Raw genomic sequence first — 26873 nt, forward strand, 5'->3', positions numbered from 1 at the left:
ACAACTACCATTTCAAAAGGGAAATCATTCCCCAATCCTTGCCTGTATGCACTGTTGGGCACATTGGCTCTATTTGCCAAGTTTGGTCCAGATCCAGTGTTGGCTTGGTTCAGTGCCCTGTTTTTGTTGTTGTTGTTGTTGTTGTTGTTAAACAGTTCTTCTACATTAAAATGAAGTTAGTTATGCTAGTAATATGCAGCCTCCAAAGGCAGAATATGTAATTTAGAGCCTGTATCTTTAAGAGTAGGGGAGGGGTAAGGAGCCCTAGCTTTAGAACTCTGAGAATGACAATTGGAATGACGGTTGGGGATTCTGTTCAGTTTATGTTTAAGATTAGGCTTGAAAGGAAGCAGAGGGTTATTGGTAGAGCATAAAAGTCCACATCAAGTCGGAGTATTAGAAATATATAGAAGCACATCACGTCAAAGTCATAGACATTTGTGTGAAATTCCTTTCAGCCTCGCTATAGCACATGAAGACAGAACAACGAAGCCAAAAGAACATAACACCATTCTTTTAAAAGCCCAGAGATGAAGACATTTCATCTAAAGTTAAAGGTAAGTTAAGTTTTATTCAGAATAACACTAAATTAACTATTTATCATACATTGCTTGCTCAATCCTTTTTCTTTTAAAACTTGCACGTATCCTGATTTTTGATCCATCTTTTTAATATTATAATAGCATTTAGATCTATTAGGCTAGTACAAAACAATGAACTTCAATAGGCAAGAGAAAATTTGAGGCCTACTAGCTTAGTAGGCCTCAAATTTTCTCTTGCCTATTGAAGTTCATTGTTTTGCCACAATAGCAGCACTAACTGGACTGTTAGTGCTGCCATCTGTGGCGTGTTCAAGGAACAACTTGCATGATATGACTAGACACAGTACGTTTCACTAGCTTCTTTTGTCCATCGGGACATCACTATCAAACCAGAAAAATGTGTTGTTGAAGGATTTCTGTTATGGTTGAGCCTTATGGCTCCGATACTGGAAGACGTGGTCGTAAGACTCCTCGAGAGTCAGACTCTCTTGAGGAGCGAGAAAGGAAACGGCTGCGGGACTTATTTGCAGAACCAACAGACGAAGACTCCTTTGAGGGTTTTACCGAGGGAATGGAGGAAGAGGTGGTTAGCTCAGAGGAGGATGACATGGAATGGACTCGTGTGAGGGAGGATTTGGGTCTCACCGGCAATGATAGTGTGGGAGGCGACTGGCGGGTTGCAGGATCGGATCCGTGGACGAGTTGGAGGGATGGAACGGGATCCACAGCTGGGGATGCTGTGGGGCGTAGTCAAAGGTATTTTAGCTCTGATGAGGATGATGATGAGGCACCTGGAATTAGGGTAACAGCTGACAGCGATGAGGAGTTGTAAACTGGCATAAAATGGGGTTTTGAATCCAGGGCTAATTGCGTTGGGCAAGGTAATCTGGACGAACGCTTGGGCTCTTGTTGGGAATTTCCTGAAGACGGGTGTGTTTCGCTTGCTGAATACCTTGGACCTCCGTCGTCTTCTTGACGGACATTAATTGCCTACTCTGGATTGACGCTGGATGGACTGACTGACTACGACCTCGGACTACCCCTTCTGTGGCTTTCGGTGGAATTGGTGAATTAAAGACCTCTGTACCTGGCTTTCGACCTCGGACCGGACTGGGACCCTGCTGACCGTTGCTACCCTGATTGATGTGCTTGGATCCGGTTCCCGTTTGTTGCACGGAGGAGTAACAACCTTAGTTACTCATTTTCAGCTTTCGAGTAGCAGAGAGGAATCTGCTGCCAGTTTTTTATGTTTCTTTGAGTCTTTGTTTATCAACTTTTGTTTGTTTAAATTGCCGGGCTGAAGTAAGCATTTTCTGTTTAACCCGGATTAAACTCCCGTTTAATCCGGTTTATCTTTTGAACCGCTTTAGGTATCAGCGGAGTCTTTTTTGTGTATCTTTTACACTGAAGGCAAGTGTTTGCCTAGTCCTTTGTTTCATACGGGCACTTTTTAGTTCTGTAACTTTAATAAACTGTGTTGAACTTTATCTGGTGGCGTTCTGTCTGTGACAATTTCATGGCCGGGATCACAGGGTTGTTGTATGTTTTCCGGGCTGTATGTTCTAGAAGTATTCTAGAATACTTCTAGAACATGGCCATAAAGCCCGGAAAACATACAGCAAACCAGAAAAAGTAATTGACAAAATGGCCGGAGAGAAGAAAAGAAAACTATTGCTGTAAAGTAAAAAATAAGTCAAAAAGTATTCTAAACATTTTGTTAATGAAAGTAAATAAATAACATTTTTTTACACTGTTATGTTTATTCATATCATGATGTGATCACCATGCTCAATATATCCCATGTGCATAGGGGTATTGGGATAATGATACAAAAGGTTTGCTAGGGTAGATCTTCTCTCACTCACACTCAGCCCCCCCCCTCCCCCAAATCAAAATCCTGGCTACAGGCCTGCTTTGAACACAATTCCAAACGGGCCCATCAGGAATCAGCCTGAAAAACATTGCAGAAACAGAGTAATTGCACACAGGTTTCTAATCATGTTTTTTGATTTACTATGGTTTTATACATTGCTGAGGTGCTCTTTTTATATGTGATCAGAAAATTCATCTAGTCAGCTAAAATCTTGCGGAATTGTAATTTGAGACTTTCCGGCTATATCTCTATGCAATATTAGGATTTTTTTTTTAAGTGATTGAGGGTGGCTTCTGAACAGATTGAGAGGAACCAGCCTTTCATGGTGTGACTAGCTAAAGTGCAGTGTATTCAAATTTTGACAATCAAGTGTGATGGGGACAATATGCATCAAATCCTAAAAAATTACGGGGTTCATGCTGATATTAACAGATTACATCCCAATGTGTTAAGGTTCTATCCCTATTCTGACCCCCCGTGATGTAAACCAAAATTCTTACTTTTGTTTTTCCACCTCTTCTTTCCCCCATGAATCCTCTCTCTCTTTCTGAGAGGTTGCTAGATTAGATCAGCATACTGACTAATGCCTGTCTTAGAATGGGGTTCTTCCAATAAAACATAGCTTTTTTCTCCAAGCCATTGCATATTTGCTCCTTAAATCAAGGTCTCTAACCACTGCATCTTAAAGGGCATTTGGGGACATTTTTAACCCCCTAAGGGGTGCACAAACTGTGTTATGGGCTGAAGTTGCCTCACCCTCACTGCATAATAACACCTTATCTGGAAGGGGTGACTGGTAGGTATTTTCCCCAAGTGTTCAGGGGATCAGTACCAAATTTGTACCCATTTATTTTAAGTGTTGATTTCATTCTTGGAGATGATAACCTATAGTGGGTTTTTGGTATCAGCTGGGGTTTGGTTCCAGGTGGATACCAGGATCCATGGATGGTCAAGTCCTAATATTGAGTAGGACTGAAATATCAGTCTTCTCATTTTTTCCATATGAAACACAGGGCTAGAATAACCACTGAAACTGAGCAGGAAGGCAAACAGACAAGAAACAACGGCTTTGGCCAATGGTTCTTTTAAGTCCCAGCACTGCCTTCCGACCAACCTGCTCATAGCATTGGTGGAGACAAATAACTTTTATATCAAGTCTCAGTATTTTATAGGACTTTAGGGTTATAAAATCAACAATAAAGGGTGCATGGGTAACATCTAGTGCCTATATGATAATCTTTATCTGCCTATGTGACCAGTACAAAATGTATTAAGAATTTGCCTGTTGATGTGGGTGTTTCTCAGGGTCTGGTGCTGTATGTAGTCATCTGGCTGTTGGCCATAGGCACATAATATTGTAGTTACTGCATTTCTAGCAAAACATAAATGAGAGAGCTTAGCAAACAATACAGACTATAGGGCGAAACCTATTTTTAATTCTTATTTTATACCAATATCATTATATAGTATATACAATGGTGTAGTAAAATGGAGTCCCCTATATAGAATGGGAAACCAAGGTTTGGTTTTGGGATTTTATTTGGGGTGGTGAGGGTGATGAGTGGGATGAGGATATTTTCAAGCTGTGTATGATTGAATCCATGAATCTGTGGATATGGAAGTCCAGCAATACCTTCTGTATTGATACTATAGACATGTGCTTACAATACATGCATGGGATTTAGTTTCTCACTCACAGCTCTCTCCTTCTCCTCTTAGCATACATACTGAGGCTTATCAAACTTCTACCTGCTTTCCTAAGTTCCTACTGAACTTTCAGGCCCCAGAGAAACCAGCTTTCAGCATGTGTTCCTGTAAGTATTTCCCCACGTGGCCAGGAAAAAAATGAAAACACGTGCTTGTTAAAAAGACCAAATGGTGAGATATAAACAGAAAGTCTGTATTATCCGTCCCTAGGTTGATACATTTCAGGCTCCATAGTAGTTGTAACTGAGAATAGCCACCTTTTATTTCTGTAGGTCAGTGGTTCTCAACCTTTGGGCCTCCAGGTGTTTTGGACTTCAGCTCCTACAGTTCCTAACAGTTGGTAAACTGGCTGGGATTTCTGGGAATCGAAGTCCAAAACACCTGGAGGCCCAAAGGTTGGAAACCACTGCTGTAGGTGGATATCCTTTCTCTTGCCTTCCACCCACAAATATCTCTCTTAAAAACAAGTCTCTCAGAACGTCCTGGAGATTAAATACCTGTTATAGCAATTAAGGTGCTGTCATCCTTTGCTGCTTCTTCCAATGCTTGCTGAATTTCTCTATACATCTACATAACAAAGGAGGGAGGGAAGAGAGGAAGGAGAGCATTCAGCCAATCCCATCTAAATACTGGAACAGGGTGTGGAACTCCCTCCCTTATTATGATTTAGAGAGATAGTAAAGTCTATAGTGTGCCGTCAAACATCTAATGTTGCTTTCTTATGTTATCATAATGAACATTCTGGATCCTGTTTCTCTTTTATGATATGATGCATTAGCTCTGTTCCATTGTAATGGCTCATTTTATTCTTGCTTTGCTTCTCCCTTCTCTCTTGCTAATCTACACCGCCATATAATCCAGTTCCATTCAGTTAATATGTATTCAGAGACTGGATTATATGGGGTCTTAAAGTTCTTGTTAACAACACAGGAGCTGGTTGATGTTTATGTCCTCTTCCCACACTGCTTCAGTGGATAATTGAAGATCCTTCTTATCTGATCACTGTGCAGTCAGGGAGAAAAGACTATATAGCTGCTGAATTTCATTGCTTAGCAGAAGGCATGGGGAAAATAAATGGGCAGATTGTCTTTCAGGCAAGTCCAGGTTCAATAACGAGAAGGAAAATGTTTATGAACCAACATCAGCATCTTGGAAAGAGAATAGCTAACAGAATCCAGCATACATTAGAGCTGTGTTTCTCAACCTGGGGGTCAGGACCCCTGGGGGGGGGTCATGAGGGGGATTTCAGGGGGGTTGCCAAAGACCATCAGAAAACACATATTTCTGATGGTCTCAGGAACCCAAATCCCTCCAGTATTTTCTGTTGGTCATGGGGGTTCTGTGTGAGAAATTTTGGCCAAATTCTGTAGTTGATGGGGTTCAAGGGGCTCTTTGATGGTAGGTGAACTATAAATCCCAGCAACTACAACTCCCAAATACTAAGGTCTATTTTCCCCAAACTCCACCAATGTTCAAATTTGGACATATTGAGTATTTGTGCCAAGTTTGGTCCAGATCCATTATTGTTTAGAGTCTACAGTGCTCTCTGGATGTAGGTAAACTACAAATCCAAAACTCAAGGTCAATGCCCACCAAACCCTTCCAGTATTTTCTATTGGTCATGGGAGTTCTGTGTGTCAAGTTTGGTTCAATTCCATTGTTGGTGGAGTTCAGAATTTTCTTTGATTGTAGGTTGACTATAAATCCCAGCAACTACAACTCCCAAATAACAACATCAATCCCCTCCCAACCCTACCAGTATTCAATTTTGGGCATATTGGGTATTTGTGCCAAAATTGGTCCAGAGAATAAAAATATATCCTGCGTATTAGATATTTACATTACAATTCATAGCAGGAGCAAAATTACAGTTATGAAGTAGTAACAGAAATAATTTTATGTTTGGGGGTCACCACAACATGAGGAACTGTATTAACGGGCCGTGGCATTAGGACGGTTGAGAACCACTGCACTAGAAAGTCTTGGAATTGTAAATAATTTTTAAAAAGCAACTTCTCTAGTTTTGAAAAGTGTATTTAAAAGCATCCCATGTAGAAATAAAGGAAGGTGTTTTCCATTGGTAGAGCTCACCCAGGATTGTTGACCATGATTCACAGCATTTGGGAAGCATTTTGTTTATAACCCTGGGTTATAACCCCAGGCAGGCTTTTAAAGAAGACGGTTTTTAAGATCAATTGGGGGGAGGGTTAGCTATGAATAGGTTTTAATTAGTGTTAAGGTTTTAACTGCTTATTTTTAATACAGTTAACATTTAATGTTATTCTAATGTTTGTGTTTTTACGTTTTACACTGTATTATACTGGTTTTACTGTAATACACTGAGTCTATTTTTTAGGGAGAAAAGTGGGTATAAATAAAATAATTAATAAAATTAATTTGTGCAGTGAATTCTATCCAAACCTTCCTAAGACCTTTTCTCACGGGCTAAAAGGAATGGGCTGTGGCACAGCTGGTTAATAGCCAGCTGCAATAAATCACTACTGATTGAGAGGTCATGAGTTCAAGCGAGCCCGGGTCGGAGTAAGCTCCCAACCATTAATAGTCTAGCTTGCTGTTGACCTATGTAGCCAAAAGACAGTTGCATCTGTCGAGTAGGAAAATTAGGTACCGCTTTATGCAGGAGGCTAATTTAATTAATTTACAACGTCATAAAATCATCAGCAGTATGCAGAAGAATGAGGAAGTACTCCATCAAAGACTCGGTGTCACAAGTGGACGGTGAAATGGCAGCTTCCCCTGTGGTCGGAATCGAGCATACCCTCATGAAGCCGGAAGCTAGAATTTTAAATTGCCTCTGTGTCTGTCTGTATATGTCATATGTCTAATGGCATTTAATGTTTGCCATGTATATGTGCATTGTGATCCACCCTGAGATCCCTTCGGGGTGAGAAAGGCAGAATATAAATACTGTAAATAAATAAATAAATAAATAAATAAAATTAGTTGTTGTCGTTGTCAGTTTTTTTGCACTTTCTCCATGAAGCCCACTATTTCCCATCACACACCGGAAAAGTACTTCCGGCTCGGCTCTGTAGTGAAAGTGCAAAAAGAAACCCTGTCACCGCCAAAAAATGGCAGGCGGCACAAGATGGGGGTATTCCTGTCTTTCCATTAGGAAATATGGGTTGAGCCGGTTTACTGAGACTTCCCCCTATGTGAATGAGGGGAAGTGTGGGGCGACAGGTCCCCATGCTCCTTGGGTGGGCGTTGCCACAATTGCCGCAATTTGTGGTAATACTCTGTGACTCCAGTCCCTAGTCTCTACTTACCAGGAAGCCACCACTGTGTAACTTTAGGTAACTCTCCAACAGGATTCCAACTAAAAAGTCTATGATAATTATTATTGATAGTTTTTAATATTGTCTAGAATTTCTATTGTTCACGAAAGACTTCAAACACTTCTAATCATCTGCAATATCCCAGGTATGCTTCCATTCTATGACTTTTATTTTTCATAACTGACAAACAGTACCTTCTTCCAGTCAGTCATGTTTCATTGTACTGTCAAAATACTGTAAACACCATCCATCAAGAACACATTTCAGTGAAACAGTAATACAAATAGTCTGACCCAGAGCAATCAAACCAACTCACTGGCTGAAGTTTATAAAATAGCTCCTAAATTGTACAGAAACATGCTTGTAACCATAATTCAGTATAAGCAATAGGCTGTATATTCTCGAATGGAACTGATTCACAGTAGGATCTTGGTATCTGATGGGGTTGGTTCCAGGACATCTGTCTCCCATGGAGATAAAAACCCATGGATGCTGAAGTCCTATTATCTACAGTAGTCTGGTAAAAGGATGTCCCTTACTTAAAATGAAAATCGAAAGGGCCTTTTTGAAGGGGGAATGGGTTTTTCAAGCACTAAAAGTCTGAATCTATGGATGTAGAATCCATGAATACAGAGGGCTGACTATATTGGCAAAAAATAAAGGAAGTTCAGAAATCTGTGTGCATCTCTTTAATCATTTTAAATCTGAGCTAACCAAGAATTATTATAATGAAAATAATCAAAGTCCATCCATAAACCTCATTATGAGATTGTAGGATACCCCATAAATTGTCACTTTAACCTATAATTGATACTAAACTAAAGTCTCAAAATTAGAAAGTAAGGATAAGATTTAGCTCATTAAAATTTCCAAAGTGATTCTATCTAATAATCATCCCCAATCAAGCCAAGCCAAAGGTGTTGCTGCACTTATTTGTATCCTAAGGTAAAGGTAAAGATTTTCCCCCGACATTAAGTCTAGTCGTGTCCAGCTCTGGGGGTTGGTGCTCATCTCCATTTTTAAGTCAAAGAGCCGGCGTTGTCTGTAGACGCCTCCAAGGTCATGTGGCTGGCATAACTGCATGGAGCACCATTACCTTCTGCCAGAGTGGTACCTATTGATCTACTCACATTTGCCTGTTTTCGACCTGCTAGGTTGGCAGAAGTTGGGGCTAACAGCGGGAGCTCACCCCTGGATTTGAACCGCCGACCTTTCGGTCAGCAGGTTTAGTAGCTCAGCAATTTAACCCGCTGCGCCATTGGGGGCTTACCCTATATAAATATAAATTAAATTTTATTATTATTATTTATTACTATGTACCCGTTTTTGAAATTAATGTACAGCTAGAAGTGGATAACAAATAGCTTATAAAGTGTATTAAGATTTGCCTAAGGAAGCTCTCTATACAGTTTTGTGCCGTCCGCCGGACAATAAAAAACTATAAAACTGAAACGTGCTGTCCTTTATCCGGGCGAACTGCAAATCCCTATAAGCTGTCCTATAGATATTGAACGACTGAGTCTGGATAACTTCAAAAAAGGATGTTTATTCATACAAGGTTGTAAACCTGGCACAGATCTTAAAGTTGCAGAAAATGAAACAAATTTCTATAGGTTTTAGTCACAGAATTATCCCTGGTTCCAGAAGGCAAAAGTGATTATAAAACCACTATACCCTAATCACGCTGCCTATATTAGAAGGAGAAACTCTTTCCTTCCCTATCTTTACAGCAAAGATTAGTTCTAGAAGCGATGGAATAACTCTGCTCCTCTAACTAGATTTCCTATTCCAGATCAATATAATTCAATACTTATCTAATTTGGATAGGCTTAGATTGGCCTGGTTTTGAGGATGATTTGTCCCAGTTAGCCTTGCACAGCTCCAGCACGTTGGAAGACTATAGCCAGAATGAAACTCTAAAATGGAGACTAGACCCTGGTAAAAAGGGCGGTCCTAAGATGTTGCACTCTTTGACCAATCACTGCAAAGAAAACTGCAGCCAGCTCTTGCAGATTCCAAGCCACCTTTCCTAGGCCTTTGCAGCCAGAGGCTCAAACAAAATATAAAGGAGGGAAAATAAACAAACGACCAATAGGTAAGGCAAACCATCGTCCTGGGGGACGGAACACTCCCCGCTAAATTCCCAGGATGTGGGAATTTACCAATCAAAAACATACAAACACCTTTGTATACACAACAATACAAACACTAGAACTTTAAACATCTCCAATAAGCAACACGAGGTCACTAATTGGTCTGTCCAGGACAGACATTTTGTCCTTACTATGAGTCTTTACTTGAACTTTTCTAACCTTACCGTCAGGGCAAGGAAAGGTCTTTAGTATAATGCCCATAGGCCAGGCATAGCGGGGCAAGTCTTTGTCCTTTGGCAACACAAGGTTTCCCACCTTGGCATTGTCCTTTGGGTTTGCCAGAGTCTTCTGGTTGGAAGCTGGCTTAAGTATTCGGCCTTCCACCTCTTCCAGAAGTGGTTGGCTAAGGTCTGCACATGCAAAATTGGTGCCACAGTCCGACCAAATTAACTTAATTGGCCCTCTGAGGGCTATGAACCTTTTCAATGCATTTATGAATGATGAAGTGTCCATTCCCTCTGCAACCTCTATATGGACAGCTCGTACTGACAAACAAGTAAACAAAACCGCACATCTTTTGTTATTTACAACACCACCCCTGGTTTTCCTAGTGACAACCTCCCAAGGACCAAACACATCGATTCCCACATGGGAAAAGGGGGGGTCTGTCAAAGTCCTGTCCTGAGGTAACTCAGCCATCAGCTGACTCTGAGTCGCCGACATTTGACACACTTAAAAATAACACTGCTGACCAAACTTTTAGCATTTACCACCCACAGGCCTTCATTTCTAAGGGTCGCCTCAGTCAGAGTTCTACCTTGATGATGGATTTTCTCATGGTAGTGACGAACCAACAACAAAGCAATATGACTATTGGGGGGTACAATGATGGGGTTCTTTGTACACACTTTGAGTTTAGCCTTAGCTAACCTCCCTCCCACTCTTAAAATGCCCTCCTTGTCTAGAAATGGGTTTAACTCACGCAAGAAACTCCGGCTGGGGGTGTCAAGCCCTTGTTCTAACCTGGCTATTTCTAGACTAAACTCATGCCTCTGAACTGACCTGAATATTACTCCCTTAGCCTTCAACATGTCCTGAACTTGCAAAGGCTGACTATCTTTGCAGACTAAGCGATGTATAAGCCTAGCAACTGCTCTAAGAAGACTGTGCCATTCCGAAAAACGTTCAAAATGGTGTCGTTCCAGACAAGATCTTTGGCCCATCTTGATTTCTGTGGTTGATTTGCAGGCTTTCACCTCTGCACTTCGTGAGACTTGAGCATTCATAATGTCCGAAAACCTTTGCTCATCTTTCGAGAGCGCTGTGGCTTCGTCTCTCTCAGAGACTTTGAAGATGGAGGAATACTCTGGAGTTATTGCTTGGCAGTAGACCGAGATATGACTTAGGCAACTGCGCACAAGTGTAGGACGTCCACCTTTAAGCACCTGTGCTTGATTGGAGTCCAACGACGATAGTGGGTGCATCTTGTTTATGCACACTGGGCCTATGACTGTCCAGCCTAATGGCAATTGTTGTGCGATAGGTGCACCTGGAGGTCCTTTAACTTGGTCGTTCACACAGAACAAGCTCGGGCAGTCCGAGCCAAGCAAAAGGGCAATGTCCACATCTGGCCGAAAGGCTGGTATAGCATTCTTTAGCCTTCGCAAGTGTGGATGAGCCTCCACAACTTCTCTGGTGACAATCTGCCTTTTGTTCCGGGGAATAGAGGAACACTCAATCAGGTCTGGCAACTTGAACTGTCTCTTCTGGTCGCAAGAGGAGACAACGAAGCCAGATGCTATGCGACCCTGCAACTTCTTTTTTCCTGCACACGTAGTCATAGTGTAGTCGACCATCTTGGTTTTAAGGTCAAACATGCGGAAGAACTCTGGAGTAGCCAGGGAGGCGTCGCTCTGTGAATCCAGGGCCACATAGAGTCTCTTTCTAAGCCAAGGGCTCTTGGCTGGATATACATCCGCTAGGCAGATAGGATGACAAACTCTGTACTGGTGCGAGTCAGAACACAGCTCTGTACAGGCGACTGCTGAAACTTCCACCTGCATCTCTGGTGCGGCTGGCTTGTCGGTGTCTTCGACTGCTGACTTTTCTTTTGGTGAAGCGTTCTCTTTGGGGTGGGAGATGATATTGGAGTTGTGCATTGCGGTGCAATGCTTGAGGCTGTTGCATTTCTCACACTTGATGTTTTCTTTGCAGTTGGATGCAAAGTGTGGAGTTGCTCCACAGCATCTAAAGCAGATTCCCTGCTTTTGAACTAGCTGTTGCCTTTCTTTGTATGTCTTTCTACTAAACTCCCTGCAGTTGGCCAAGCTGTGAGGCTTTTGGTGAATAGGGCAAAGCAACTCTTTTACCTCCGACCTGGGTTCGTCAGCCTTGTGTTGAGTTTCGACTGCCTTTACGCTGACAGGTCTATTGGCCTCTCTAGGTGGTTTCTTGTCCACTTCAGGTGCCTTCTCTGGCTGGGTCCCTTGGTATAAGGTGGGGAGGCCCGTCTGCGGATCATTCCTTTCTCTGGCCGCCCTTGTGATGAACTGGACCAAATGAGAAAATGGAGGGTATGCCTGGGAGTGGGCCTCCTTGTAGTTGAAGACCTCCTGTCCCCAGCGTTCTTGCAAAGTGAAGGGCAGCTTGGTCAAGATCTGCCTCTGGGACAGGTGCTGATCGAGGCACTTCAAACCGGGCAGTTCTGGATTCTCCTTGGCCGACTCTAATTCCGCAAGGAGATCGCTGAGGTCCCACAAGAGTTTGAAGTCTTTGAGTTTTAAAGCTGGGAACCTTTGGAGCTTGTCCATAAGAGATGCTTCAATCTCTGTGCTGGCCCCATACCTCTGCTGCAACCTGGCCCAGGCCTTTTCCAGGGCTTTGTCGGGATCGGCTACGTGGGCTGCGTAGATCTTCTTAACTTGTGAGGATGAGGCTGGGCCCAACCATGCAGCCAGAAGAGTCAGTTCTTCCTCAGGCAATAACTTTAAGTCTCTGATTGCTCTCTGGAAGGTGGCCTTCCAGAGAAGAAATTCCTCAGGCTTGTCCGAAAACTTTTCGACACCCTTGTCCTTAAGATCTCTTCTGGGACTTCTGATGATGGAGACAAGCTGGGACTCCGGCGTCGAAGGGAACAATTGAGGAGTTTGCTGTTGTGGAGTGGACTCCCACCGTGTACCTTGCGTCAACCTTTGGCCTCTTGGAGGGATGACATCGACCACTGACGAATCGATGGTTCCCTGTGCAGCTGTCTGTAGGGGCCAACTAGCGCTCGGCCTTGAGGCCCTGATTGACTGACCTAGGGTTTTAGCAGGAGGCACAGGTAGCTCGAGCAAGGGTGAGCTCCCCGCTATGACGCTCTGCTCTGCAGGAAACTCAAAAGTGACTTTGGGGCCCTGCTCTGGGTAAGGAGAGAAGTCTCCCTGTTCCTCATCCGAAAACTGGCTGTACATGCTGCCAAGGTGCGCAAACACTTTGGCAGAAGGGTCCTGTATTGGTAACTGGCTTACATTTTCTTCTGTGAGTGGCTCAATTAGGGCCTTGGCCAAAGTCTCAGCCCTTACCCTTTTGGCTGCGGCATCCATCTTTATTCTAAGCATCTCTATACGAGCCTGTTCTATTTGCATTTCGCTTTGTCTACGGGCCTGTTCTATTTGCATTTCGCTTTGTCTTTGGGCCTGTTCCATTTGCATTTCGCTTTGTCTACGGGCCTGTTCCATTTGCATTTCGCTTTGTCTACGGGCCTGTTCTATTTGCAGTCGTTGCTCTTCTTCTTTAAAGGGAAGGGTGAGATCAGCTGCCTTAGCATCAGCCTCCGCCCCCGCTACCTTGCTCTTTAGCTCCAGACGTGCAGCCTCCTTAATGTGCAAGGCAGCTAGGGAAGAGATGGCACTCCCAGCAGCAGAAGACTTGCTAGAGTGGCTATGTTTAGATGATGCACACTCCCTTAGTTTAGATACCTGGCTAGAGCGGTTGGACTTAAGACTAAGTGCCACAGCAGGTGATTTTAAAAGATTGGTCTCATGGCTGCATAAGGAAGACTGATTTCCTTTTGGCTCAGACCTTAGATTAACAGGTGGAGAACTAAATTCCAAGGCATCTAGAATTGCCCTCACCTTATTTTCTTTCTCATTAGTGTCAGCTAAGACACTCACTATTTCTAACTCTGAATCCTTGGCGTTAATGCGCTCGAGGACCTGGACTATCTTAGACACCAAACCCCTCCAGAGACCGAAGGTCTTTTCAAGGTCGGTCTGTAATATGGATGGCACCCTTGTAATACCCAAGCTCTCAATTCTGTCCATCAATGTTACAATTCGCTCCCATGCCGAACCTAACCTCACATGGAGGAGCTCCTTTTCATCTATTAGATGGGCTAGCATCTTGGCTGAAGGGTGCTTTATCCTTTGGGGCCTTTCATTCCTACTTTCAGCCTCAGAAGGAGGTATACCATCTGTATCATCTTGAAATTGCATAGACATTATGTATTCTTAATAGCAAGTAAATTTACAACAAAAGCAAATACAACATACCAGCAAGTAAATTTACAATAAAAGCAAATGCAATATATAATACAATGCACAACACTTAACCATAGCAATATATATCACTAAGTAACTATACTTTACAAAGATTGTGACCTTTGGCGCCAGACTTTGGTGGGCAAGCTGCAAAATGTCAACTGACAGCAACTTGCCACTTGATACCTCCCTTGCCCGAGTGACGTAAACTGCCAAAATGGCGACTTCGCCAAATTTTCAAGCACCTCGAGCTCTGCGGCTCGAGGCCTGCCGCCGAAGGAGCACCGAGGCTGGCTTTGGAAAGGAGGAGAGAAGAGACGCCTCCTCCCCGCTGTGAAGGGAGGTCACCACCGCAGGTCGATGAAGCAGGTCACCACCGCAGGACGATGAGGCAGGTCACCACCGCAGGACGATGAGGCAGGTCACCACCGCAGGACGATGAGGCAGGTCACCGCCGCAGGTCAATGAGGCAGGTCACCACCGCAGGACGATGAGGCAGGTCACCACCGCCGGACCATGAGGCAGGTCAAAGCCGGCCGAGTGCTCCGGCCGAACTCCTGATGAAGAGGCTGTCAAAGCCGGTTGAGTGCTCCGGCCGAACTCGCAGCAGCGTTGCCAGGCCTGTCCAGGTTCTAGCCTGGTTCTGGTGGGCTCCACACCTCAGAGCCAGCCAAAGAACTGTCGCTGGTGCTCCGCGGCTCGAGGTCTACCGCCGAGGGAGCCCTGGACGTTGCTGGGAACTGCACAGCCTGTGCAAACCCAGAAAGCCACTGGGCCACGTGCGCACACGCGAGCCAAATAGCAAGGAAATAGAGCCCCACTATTTGACTCCTTCGGGTCTGAGAGCGGGCTCCACTGCCTCAGACGCTGGTAGAGTCTTTAGGTATGCAGACTGAGCTCAGGCGGAAAAGCCGCAGCCTATACTAAAACTTCCTAAACTATAAAAAACTATAAAGCCGTGCAAGCTAGCTGAAGCGGAAAAACCGCTGATCTACCTCAAAACTGTGCCGTCCGCCGGACAATAAAAAACTATAAAACTGAAACGTGCTGTCCTTTATCCGGGCGAACTGCAAATCCCTATAAGCTGTCCTATAGATATTGAACGACTGAGTCTGGATAACTTCAAAAAAGGATGTTTATTCATACAAGGTTGTAAACCTGGCACAGATCTTAAAGTTGCAGAAAATGAAACAAATTTCTATAGGTTTTAGTCACAGAATTATCCCTGGTTCCAGAAGGCAAAAGTGATTATAAAACCACTATACCCTAATCACGCTGCCTATATTAGAAGGAGAAACTCTTTCCTTCCCTATCTTTACAGCAAAGATTAGTTCTAGAAGCGATGGAATAACTCTGCTCCTCTAACTAGATTTCCTATTCCAGATCAATATAATTCAATACTTATCTAATTTGGATAGGCTTAGATTGGCCTGGTTTTGAGGATGATTTGTCCCAGTTAGCCTTGCACAGCTCCAGCACGTTGGAAGACTATAGCCAGAATGAAACTCTAAAATGGAGACTAGACCCTGGTAAAAAGGGCGGTCCTAAGATGTTGCACTCTTTGACCAATCACTGCAAAGAAAACTGCAGCCAGCTCTTGCAGATTCCAAGCCACCTTTCCTAGGCCTTTGCAGCCAGAGGCTCAAACAAAATATAAAGGAGGGAAAATAAACAAACGACCAATAGGTAAGGCAAACCATCGTCCTGGGGGACGGAACAAGTTTCCTTCTGCCAATGCTGTCAAGACATTCAAATTCCACATCCACCACCATGAATGGAGGAGATGGGGTTGCTCTCCAACATTTCACAAATTAGTCTGGCAACTTAAGCGCCTGCATAACATCATAGTATGGTCAAGATGGCAAAAGAAATTGAGGAAGAACACTGCAGCAGTCTCCCTCCTCCAAAACTTCTTAAACTGCTGACAATAAAAGGTTTCTGCCCACCACCTAGTGGTTATTTTAGACATTTACATGATTCCATAGCATTGAGCCATGGAAGTAACTAGTGTCAACATGCATTAATTCTACAATCCTGAGAAGGGATGAGTTCGCTTTTACATCTGTTTTAAAACAAGCTTGGGAAAATTTAGTTTCCCACCAGATAAATAATTTCTCATTTGTTTGACATGGTGTTTAATCAAAATTGCAAACTTTAAGCAGCTGTGGTTGATGTTAAAGAATGTAAAAATCAGTATGTGTGTGTTAACTGTAAAATGCAATGCTTGAAGCTGATCGGTTGGGCTGCGCCCAGGGAGCTAGCTGAGCCTGTGTCACGACCCAGGCTGCAGAGCACCAATAACCATACACAGAGGCCAGAATCTAACTAATATCTTTATTAAGGAATTGTATAAGGTAAATAAAAGCAAGTGTAGGAAATAGTTCAGGAGTAGACCTTTCAGGGAAGGTCAAAATTAGTCCAAAGAAACAATGTCCAATATGAAATATTAAGGTCCAAAGTTGTAATCCAATAACCGAAACACTCACTTCGCCAAGCGAAGTGAGGGGAGATGACAAGGTCCTTTAGTCCATGAAACTTGAGCAAGGCTAGGTAATAACTTGATACTTGGAACACAAGGCTTGAACAAGGCAACAAGAAACGAGGAGCAAAACCAAGATCCGTGGAATTTACTTGGCAAGGTCCGGGAAGCAAGGCAAGATCCGTGGAAGTAAACAAGGCTGGGAACGAAGGCTTGGAAACAGGAACAAGGCTTGGAAACAGGAACAAGGCTTGGAAACAGGAACGAGGCTTGGAAACGGAGTAGCTGTCCACACACGCTACTCCAGTAGCTGACGAATTGACTCCGCAAGATTCCAAAAGGGGCAAGGAACCTAAATAGGGCCTCGTTTCCCACCAGAGAACACTTCTCTGGGGAAACCAGAAACGAAAGTCAATCTCTGTGTCCAGATGTATGACTCCCTAAAATTTCTCATGGGAGCAGGCTTAATCATCAGAATGCTTTGCTGCGATTCTCAGGCTTCGGCGATTAGCCTGCTGAACTCCTTTTTGTTGTAGATAATAATTACGGCGAGAAAATGGGGGAGATTTTGACTCAGGGCTTGTTTGGCAGATTTCTGGAATACAAACCTCCTGCAGGTGCAAGGGCTCTAATTCAGGCTGGGAAAGTTCCCTTTCTGGCTGAAATGGTGGAAAACCCAAGTTTTCCTCTTCATCTGTCACAACAGCACTAGGAACGGGACTACATGGCCCATGAGTCATCACACTATCCCCCTCCTCAAGCCCCCTCTCAAACTGGGACTCTCTCCCCGAGGCGTGAGGATAGGTCTGATGGAAACGGCGGGTTAAATCTGGGGCATGGACTGTGGAAGCGTCTTCCCAAGAGCGTTCCTCGGGACCAAAACCCACCCAGTCAATGAGATATTGAAGGCGGCGGCGGTGAAAGCGAGAATCCAAAATGTCCTGAACCTCGAATTCCTCCTCCCCATCCACCAAAATAGGAGTGGGGGCCGGCCGGTCTACATCAGCGTGCACACCTTCCGCCGGAAGGAGCAGAGAGCGATGAAACACTGGATGAATGCGCATAGAGCGTGGGAGTTGGAGTTTGAAAGTCACGGGGTTAAGTTGCGCCACCACTGGATAGGGACCAATGAAACGGGCATCTAACTTCCGGCAAGGGCGATGGGAGGGCAAAAAGCGAGTGGACAGAAGAACCCGGTCTCCTACCTTGATTTCGGGCCCCGGCTGGCAATGTTTGTCCGCGTGACGTTTATAGTCCTCCTTGGCTTGGTCTAGTTGCTGGAGCAAAAGTTGTTGCACCACTGTGAGTTCCTGCAGCCAGTCTTCGGCTGCGGGAACTTCTGAGGTTTCAATGACAGGAGGAAAGAAACGTGGATGGAAGCCGTAGTTTGCAAAGAACGGGGTTTCTTTAGTCGAGGCCTGGACACCATTGTTATAGGCAAACTCTGACAGCGGTAACAGGGAAGCCCAATTGTCCTGCTGGTAGTTCACATAACAGCGAAGGTATTGTTCCAGAGTGGCATTGGTGCGCTCAGTTTGCCCATCCGTTTGGGGATGGTGAGCCGAAGATAAACGAGAGTCTATGCCCAATAGTTTTTGTAGTGCTTTCCAGAAACGAGAGGTGAATTGGGACCCACGGTCTGTGACCAAACTCTTGGGCAATCCATGCAATCTGAAAACATGTTGAAGGAATAAATCTGCAGTCTCTTTGGCCGTGGGAAGGCCATCGCAGGGAATGAAATGGGCTAACTTAGTAAAAAGGTCCACCACCACTAGGATTGTGGTGAATCCACAAGAAGGTGGTAGATCAGTGATAAAATCCGCAGAGATTATTTCCCATGGGCGAGATGGGGTAGGGAGGGGATGCAGAAGCCCTGAGGGCTTTTCCCTTCTTGTCTTGGAGCGCTGGCATACTGGGCAGGTGTTGACATATTTTTCCACATCCTTGCGGATCTTGGGCCACCAGAAATCTCTTAGGATCAAATGCATGGTTTTAAATAGTCCGTAGTGCCCTGCTGGCTTGCAGTCATGACACAGACGAAGTGCTTTTTCCCTGCCCGGTCCTGGAGGAATGTAGACATGATTTCTATAGCAGAGTAGCCCATCCTTAAGCGAAAAGGGGAAATGTAGTCCTTGGCGAAGTTGGTCCTGTGCCCAGGCATCTGCTTGCTGACTAGCCCTGATTTCCTGAGCACAAAGGGGCCCTGGAGTAGAGGGAGTTGATTCAATGGGAGTGGATTTGGTGTTTCCCACTGTGAGCGTGGCAAAGTTCTCGGGCTGTAGCAGCTAGGACTCAAAGGTCTCTTTGCGCCCTGCAGCATATTCCGGTTTCCGTGACAGAGCATCTGCTTGCTTGGTCTGGGCTGGGGTTACATAATGGATTTGGAAGTTAAAACGTTCAAAGAATAAAGCCCAGCGTTGTTGCCTCTGATTTAGCTTGCGGGCAGTTCTTAGATGCTCTAGGTTCCGATGATCAGTATGGACTTCAATGGGAAATTTGGCCCCTTCTAACCAATGTCTCCAAGTTCCAAAGGCTGCCTTTATGGCCAAAAGTTCCTTTTCCCAAATAGTGTAATTCCTCTCTGGTGCGGTCAATTGACGGGAATAAAAGGCACAAGGGTGAAGATGATCTCCCACTGGTTGTAGGAGTACAGCCCCAATCGCCACATCGGAGGCGTTCGCCTGCACGACAAAAGGGGTTTCAGGATCTGGGTGCTGAAAGATTGGCTGGGACGTGAATAATTTCTTTAGTTGCTGGAACCCTTTCTCTGCTTGTTCTGTCCAGCGGAAGGGCTGTTTCCCCCGGATGCAGCTGGTGATTGGATCAGACCAGCGGGCAAAGTCTGGAATGAACTTGCGGTAGTAGTTCGCGAACCCCAAGAAACGTTGCACCTCTTTCTTGTTGGTTGGCGCCCGCCATTCCAATACTGCTGCAACCTTTGCCGGGTCCATGGTGAGCCCTAGTGGCGAGACACGATATCCCAGGAAATCTACCTCTTGTAGATCAAAAGCGCATTTTTCCAGCTTGGCATAAAGTCCATGGTCCCGCAATCGTTGTAACACCATTCTGACGTGGGTCTCATGTTCTGATTGTGATCTAGAAAACACCAAAAAATCGTCCAGGTAGATAATCAAGAACCGGTCTAGATAATCCTGAAAGATATCGTTGACAAAATGCTGGAACGTTGCGGGAGCTCCACATAAACCGAAATTCATGATCAGGGTTTCGAATAAACCGAATTTAGTCTGGAAGGCAGTCTTCCACTCGTCCCCTTCCCTGATGCGAACTAGATTATAAGCTCCTCGTAGATCCAGTTTGGTGTAAACCTTAGCCCCTCGAAGCCGGTCTAAGAGGTCCGAGATCAAAGGCAGGGGATACCGGTTTCGCTTAGTGATATTGTTCAATGCTCTATAGTCCACCACCAAGCGTAGGTCCCCTGACTTCTTTTTCACAAACATCACCGGGGAAGCGGCTGGGGATTGAGAGGGTCTGATAAACCCCTTGCGGAGGTTTGTCTCTAAGAACTCCCTGAGAGCTTCTTGCTCTGGTTCAGTCAGGGAGTAGAGGTGTCCTCGCGGGATCGGGGCCCCCTCCACCAAGTCAATGGCACAGTCATAAGGTCTATGTGGGGGTAGTCTCTCGGCTTCTTTTTCATTGAATACATCCCAATATTCTGAGTACTTCTTCGGCAAGGTGATGATGGGTTCAGCGTCTGTGGCATGGCAGACCTTGGCTACAAGGCAATGGTTTTGGCAATATTTTGAAGCAAACTGCAGTTCTCTGTTGGACCAGGAGATGTTTGGGTCGTGGAGTGTCAGCAATGGAATTCCCAAAATCACAGGGAAGTGGGGAACCTCGGTAACAAAGAAGGAAATCTCTTCCATGTGTTCCCTTATCCACATTCTGGTGGGCTCCGACCACTGGCTTACTGGACCTGTCTTGAGGGGGCGGCCATCGATGGCTTGCACCACACGGGCGTTCTTGAAGTCGTGATATTGTAATCCCAGAGAGTCGGCATACTCTCTATCAATGAAGTTGTTTGTGGCTCCTGAGTCTATCATGGCATGGACCATGACGGGTCCTTTTTTCACTGACCACAAGGTGACCACTAGAAGAAATAGGACCCCGGTTGGCGGCTCTTGAGTGGGGTTTTTGACCGGGTTGGCGAGCCTCTCTACGCCCGGTCGCTGGCTTCCCCCGCCGGCTGTGCGCCAGCCGCCTCAGACGTCTTCGTCTCCGTGGAGGACGCCGCCGCCAGACGAGCGGCGGGCTTCCCTTTGGCTGGACACTCTGGCAAAGTGGCCCCCGTTTCCGCAGTACCAACAGAGATTTAGGCGTTGGCGGCGGGCCTTCTCGGCGGCATCTAATCTGGGACGCACATTGCCCAACTGCATCGGCACCTCCTCGCTTCCTCTGGGGTATGGGGCTGGTGGCGGGGGTCTCCACACTGGACGCGGCTGGACGCCGGTGGGAGCGGGAGGTCTCGCTCCGGTCCTACCGCTCTGGCCTCGGATCCATTGTCTTCTGTTGGCAATCATGACTTCAGCTCGTAAACATTGATCAATGAGTGCTTCAAGAGAGTGTGGAGGATCCACCTTGGAGATTTCCTCCAGCATCTCGATATTGAGACCCTCCCGAAATTGTCCTCTGAGGGCTATATCGTTCCATCCGGTGTTATGGGCCAGCACTCGGAACTCGGCTATGTACTGGGACATGGGTCTGTCCCCTTGGGAGAGGCGCCGGAGTTTGTGGCCGGCTGCCTCCAAATTGTCCTCAATCCCCCAAGTCGCCTTAATGTGATCTAAGAATTGTTGCGCTGATCTTAGATGTGGGGAGTCTTGGTCGAACAGTGCCGTCGCCCAGTTGGCCGCTGGCCCGTCTAGGAGACTGTAGATCCACGCCACCTTGATGTCTTCTTGGGGAAACTCGGCATTACGGGCCTCTAGATAAGCCTGGCATTGGCGACGGAAAACATGTACCTTAGAAGCTTCTCCAGTAAACTTGGTTGGCAATGCCAGGGCCGGGAGACGGATTCCGCGTTCCTTCAATCCCCTTATTTCTCCCTCCTGCGCATTGAGCTTATCACGGATGCGGTCCACTTCATCCTTGTCGATGGTGTAGCTGAGTGGTTGGGCCCCCGGTCCGGCTCCGGTAGACATTCTGGCCTAGGTTAATTGGTGCTTAAGGGTGGCGGAGTCAAACTGTCACGACCCAGGCTGCAGAGCACCAATAACCATACACAGAGGCCAGAATCTAACTAATATCTTTATTAAGGAATTGTATAAGGTAAATAAAAGCAAGTGTAGGAAATAGTTCAGGAGTAGACCTTTCAGGGAAGGTCAAAATTAGTCCAAAGAAACAATGTCCAATATGAAATATTAAGGTCCAAAGTTGTAATCCAATAACCGAAACACTCACTTCGCCAAGCGAAGTGAGGGGAGATGACAAGGTCCTTTAGTCCATGAAACTTGAGCAAGGCTAGGTAATAACTTGATACTTGGAACACAAGGCTTGAACAAGGCAACAAGAAACGAGGAGCAAAACCAAGATCCGTGGAATTTACTTGGCAAGGTCCGGGAAGCAAGGCAAGATCCGTGGAAGTAAACAAGGCTGGGAACGAAGGCTTGGAAACAGGAACAAGGCTTGGAAACAGGAACAAGGCTTGGAAACAGGAACGAGGCTTGGAAACGGAGTAGCTGTCCACACACGCTACTCCAGTAGCTGACGAATTGACTCCGCAAGATTCCAAAAGGGGCAAGGAACCTAAATAGGGCCTCGTTTCCCACCAGAGAACACTTCTCTGGGGAAACCAGAAACGAAAGTCAATCTCTGTGTCCAGATGTATGACTCCCTAAAATTTCTCATGGGAGCAGGCTTAATCATCAGAATGCTTTGCTGCGATTCTCAGGCTTCGGCGATTAGCCTGCTGAACTCCTTTTTGTTGTAGATAATAATTACGGCGAGAAAATGGGGGAGATTTTGACTCAGGGCTTGTTTGGCAGATTTCTGGAATACAAACCTCCTGCAGGTGCAAGGGCTCTAATTCAGGCTGGGAAAGTTCCCTTTCTGGCTGAAATGGTGGAAAACCCAAGTTTTCCTCTTCATCTGTCACAACAGCACTAGGAACGGGACTACATGGCCCATGAGTCATCACAGCCTGGGAATTTTAGCAACAGTTATGTTTAAATTCTCTGTGCAGGAGCAAACAGAGAGGAGGTTTGATTTTGGGCTGCTACTGGAAAAAAAGACATTTTGCATGGACACTTAAGGACTATTTGAATCTCTCAAAAAGGACATTATGTGAGTCAATGCAACTGTTCACATGATTGTATATATGTTGCTCTGCATTTCAAAGAGTCAGAGTTCCTGTTCTTTACTGATCATCTGTGTGGCCTATTTTTCCTCTGGCAAGACAATGTGTGGACTGGTCAAACGTGAACTACGCATGGTCTTCATTTTGTCACAGATATTTCATTTCACATGCTCAATGACATCACTCAGGGTAGGAGCATGCCTTTCGGGGGGTGGGGGTTGGTTACTACTCTGATAAAAATTGTACAAATCAATACCAATTGAAACAGTAGCTCAGGGATGTTCATCTAAACATTGGCCTAAATGCAAATGTTTCACATATAGTCATTTATGCTGATGTGACACAGGGATAAGCCAAGAGCCTTTCATTACCTTGGAACATGTGTGTGCTTTTGTCTATTGTCTTGGAACCCCAGTGGCGAAGTGTGTTAAAGCACTGAGATCTGAACTTGCTGACCGAAAGGTCCCAGGTTAAAATCCCAGGAGCAGAGTGAGCGCCCGCTGTTAGCTCCAGCTTCTGCCAACCTAGCAGTTCGAAAACATGCCAGTGTGAGTAGATCAATAGGTACCACTCGGGCAGGAAGGTAATGGCGCTCCATGCAGTCATGCTGGCCACATGACCTTGGAGGTGTCTACGGACAACGCCGGCTCTTCGGCTTAGAAATTGAGATGAGCACCAACCCCCAGAGTGGGACACGACTGGACTTAACGTCAGGGGAAACCTTCACCTTTACGTATCGTCTTCAGCCTCTAAATAATCCCTTGATCATATACATTAAAAGGGGGGTGAAATCTCTTGGAAGGTTCTCATTTCCAGATAATAGCTCACATTATGAAGCTATGCCAGATGTAATTTGCAAGAAAGGGACAAAAAACTACATTTTCTTTGATGAACGTTTTAATTAAGAGGACATGTAAAACATCACATCTTTGTGAGAACATTTCTTTCTAGAGAATATATGTTTCGAGTCTTTCTTTACTACATGTTGCCCTTTGGTTAATTTAACAGGAACAAACGTCCAGTTGTTCACTCACATTTTGGAATGCATTTCCAACAAGTATTTTACATATAGTATTGACAGTACAGTAGAGTCTCACTTATCCAACATAAACGGGCCGGCAGAACGTTGGATAAACTAAAATGTTGGATAATAAGGAGGGATTAAGGAAAAGCCTAAGGTAAAGGTAAAGGTTTCCCCTGACGTTAAGTCCAGTCGTGTCCGACTCTGGGGGTTGGTGCTCATCTCCATTTCTAAACCGAAGAGCCGGTGTTGTCTGTAGACACCTCCAAGGTCATGTGGTGGGCATGACTACATGGAATGCCATTACCTTCCCGCCAGACCTATTGATCTACTCACATTTGTATGTTTTCAAACTACTAGGTTGGCAGAAGCTGGAGCTAACAGCGGGCGCTCACTCCGCTCCCCGGATTTGAACCTGGGACCTTTCGGTCTGCAAGTTCAGCAGCTCAGTGCTTTAACACACTGAGCCACCGGAGGCTCCAGGAAAAGCCTATTAAATGTCAAATTATGTTATAATTTTACAAATTAAGCACCAAAAACCTCATGTTCTACAACAAATCGAGAGAAAAAGCAGTCCAAAACACAGTAACGTTATGTACTAATTACTGTATTATGAATTTAGCACCAAAACATTGCAATATATTGTAAACATTGAATACAAAAACATTGGCTACTAACAAATTGACTACAAATAAAGATAGAATTGCATAAAATGAACTTAAAGTAGCAACATTGTTGGAAATTAAATCCATAAAAAGTTCAGTCCTTGCTGCCTAGAGAAACAGCTGTGGATTGGGGCGGGAGGAAAATGCGTGGTATAATCCAGAACGTTGGATAAGCGAACGTTGGATAAGTGAGAGACTACTGTATATATACATAATTGCAATAGATCAGGTTTCAGTAACATTTTGCTTTACTATACTTACCACGAGGTTAAGCGCATTTTTTTTGTGGGGACGATTCAATGTTATTTTTGTGATCTTGTCCTTGGTAGTGACCAGTATGGTTTTATATCCACCTTTGCTTTCAGCAGAATCTGTCATCTCTCTGGTGAAGGAACCACAAGGCACCAGGCTTATAGGTCAACTCTATTCTCTATTCAACAAAATAGTGACAGTACTCAATATTCTAAAATGCATGTTGTAATTTCAAATGAGCTGGATTTCCTATCATTCATCTTTGCTGTTGAACATTCAGAACCCTATATTGAAACTGGTAATACTATGGCAGGATCCCCAGTGGTGAAGTGCATTAAAGCACTGAGCTGGAGACCGAATGGTCCCAGGTTCAAACCCCGGGAGTGGCATGAGTGGCCGCTGTTAGCTCCAGTTCCTGCCAACCTAGCAGTTCGAAAACATGTCGATGTGAGTAGATCAATAGGTACCGCTCTGGCGGGAAGGTAACGGCGCTCCATGCAGTCATGCCGGCCACATGACCTTGGAGATGTCTATGGACAACGCCTGCTCTTCGGCTTAGAAATGGAGATGAGCACCAACCCCCAGAGTTGGTCACGACTGGGGAAACCTTTACCTTTTTAATACTATGGCATGGATGATTCTGAGTTTGATATTCATCAGTTTAACTTTACATGTGGTGGCAAGCTCTTTAACTTCAGCAAGCTGAAAGCCCACAATAAGGTCAAAAAACTTATGTTATAGAACTCCAATATGCTGATGATAATGTAGACTGTGCTCATTCAGAGGAAGACCAACAAGCCACTTTAGACATCTTCACAGAAGCACATGAAAGGTTTAGCCTCTCACTGAACATCAAGAAAACCAAAGCAATCTATCAGCAGGCACCAACCAATCCCTCTGCAATACCATAAATAAAACAAAGCCCTCTGCAATGTCAGAAATGGTGTAATGCAGGCCTGCACAGCCTGTGGCCCTCCAGCTGTTTTGGTCTCAAACTCCCAGAATTCCTGGCCTTTTGACAAGCTGGTTAAGGCTTCTGGGAGTTGGAGGTCAAAACAGCTGGAGAGCCACAGGTTGTGCAGGCCTAGGGTAATGCTGGGAAGTGTTGACCATTTCTGCTACCTAGGCATCCATCTCTCCACAAAAGTCAATACCGACATCGAAATACAACACCATCAGAGCTCTGAGTACAGCATTTTTTTTTCAAATAAAGCAAAGAGTGTTTGAGGAACGAGACATTCGTAGGGATACCAAGTTGCTTGCCCCGATATCAGCTGAGACAACAGTAGTCTGGGGAAGGAAGTGGGAGAGAAGAGGGAAATCCTCTTCTCTTACATTCCTCAGCACTCTGTTGCAGTGTTTGACATCAGGGTAAGTAATGGGGAGCAGATAAGTTCCCCCATTTTCTTTAGTATTTTCATGCACTGCGTAAATGGGACCAAATGGAGTCCCACTGGAAGTGTTCTTACATAATGTGATGACCTTTGTGGGACTCCAGTGGCGCTCCGTTTCTGCAATACATGGAAACAAAGCCCTATACCTATCTGGTGAGGTCCTGTGTAGATGTGTCCAAGGAACAGAATCAGTTAACAAAGCATGTTATTCTAGCAATAGAGATTTAACTATGTTTGATTTACTAACATTACTAGAAACCATAACCACAAATTATTAGTCACATCATGCCATGATATGTCCAAAGCATGACAATTTCAATTTAATTTCTAGTGAGAATTTAGACTTGATTTGCTCTAAGACTCATTTATTTGTCTCATTAGCATTCCATGATACCAACTCCAGCACTGCAGTTCAGATATGAAATTGTTAATTGTTCAGCTTTCACAACCTTACATAGAAATTGCAAATGCTGTGACTTTTTATAATATATACAGTAGAGCAGGGGTCCTCAAATTTTAGAGGGCCAGTCCACAATCCTTCAGACTGTGGAGGGGCCGAATTATCATTTGGAAAAAAAAACCGAACAAATTCCTATGCACACTGCACATGTCTTATTTGTAGTGCAAAACAACAAAATGAAAGTACAATGCAATATTTAAAAATGAAAACAATTGTTACCAACATAAAACTATCAGGATTTCAATGGGAAGTGTG

The 26873-nt window shown here is 44.8% G+C and overlaps 1 protein-coding gene across 1 annotated transcript in view; it reads right to left on the minus strand.

Annotated features, from left to right (window-relative positions):
• LOC100556258 (enoyl-CoA delta isomerase 2) overlaps positions 1-24917 on the minus strand; it is a 51801-nt gene extending 26884 nt beyond the window's left edge. Inside the window, exons 1-2 of the mRNA XM_016995159.2 lie at positions 24774-24917; positions 4620-4689 (exon numbers count right to left, since the gene is read on the minus strand). Coding sequence (XP_016850648.2) covers positions 4620-4689; positions 24774-24890 — 187 coding nt within the window. The 5' untranslated portion in view covers positions 24891-24917. The remainder of the gene's footprint in view (positions 1-4619; positions 4690-24773) is intronic.
• Positions 24918-26873: the final 1956 nt, after the last annotated feature.

This window comes from Anolis carolinensis, chromosome 4 (assembly GCF_035594765.1).
Source record: "Anolis carolinensis isolate JA03-04 chromosome 4, rAnoCar3.1.pri, whole genome shotgun sequence".
NCBI classification, from domain to species: domain Eukaryota; kingdom Metazoa; phylum Chordata; class Lepidosauria; order Squamata; family Dactyloidae; genus Anolis; species Anolis carolinensis.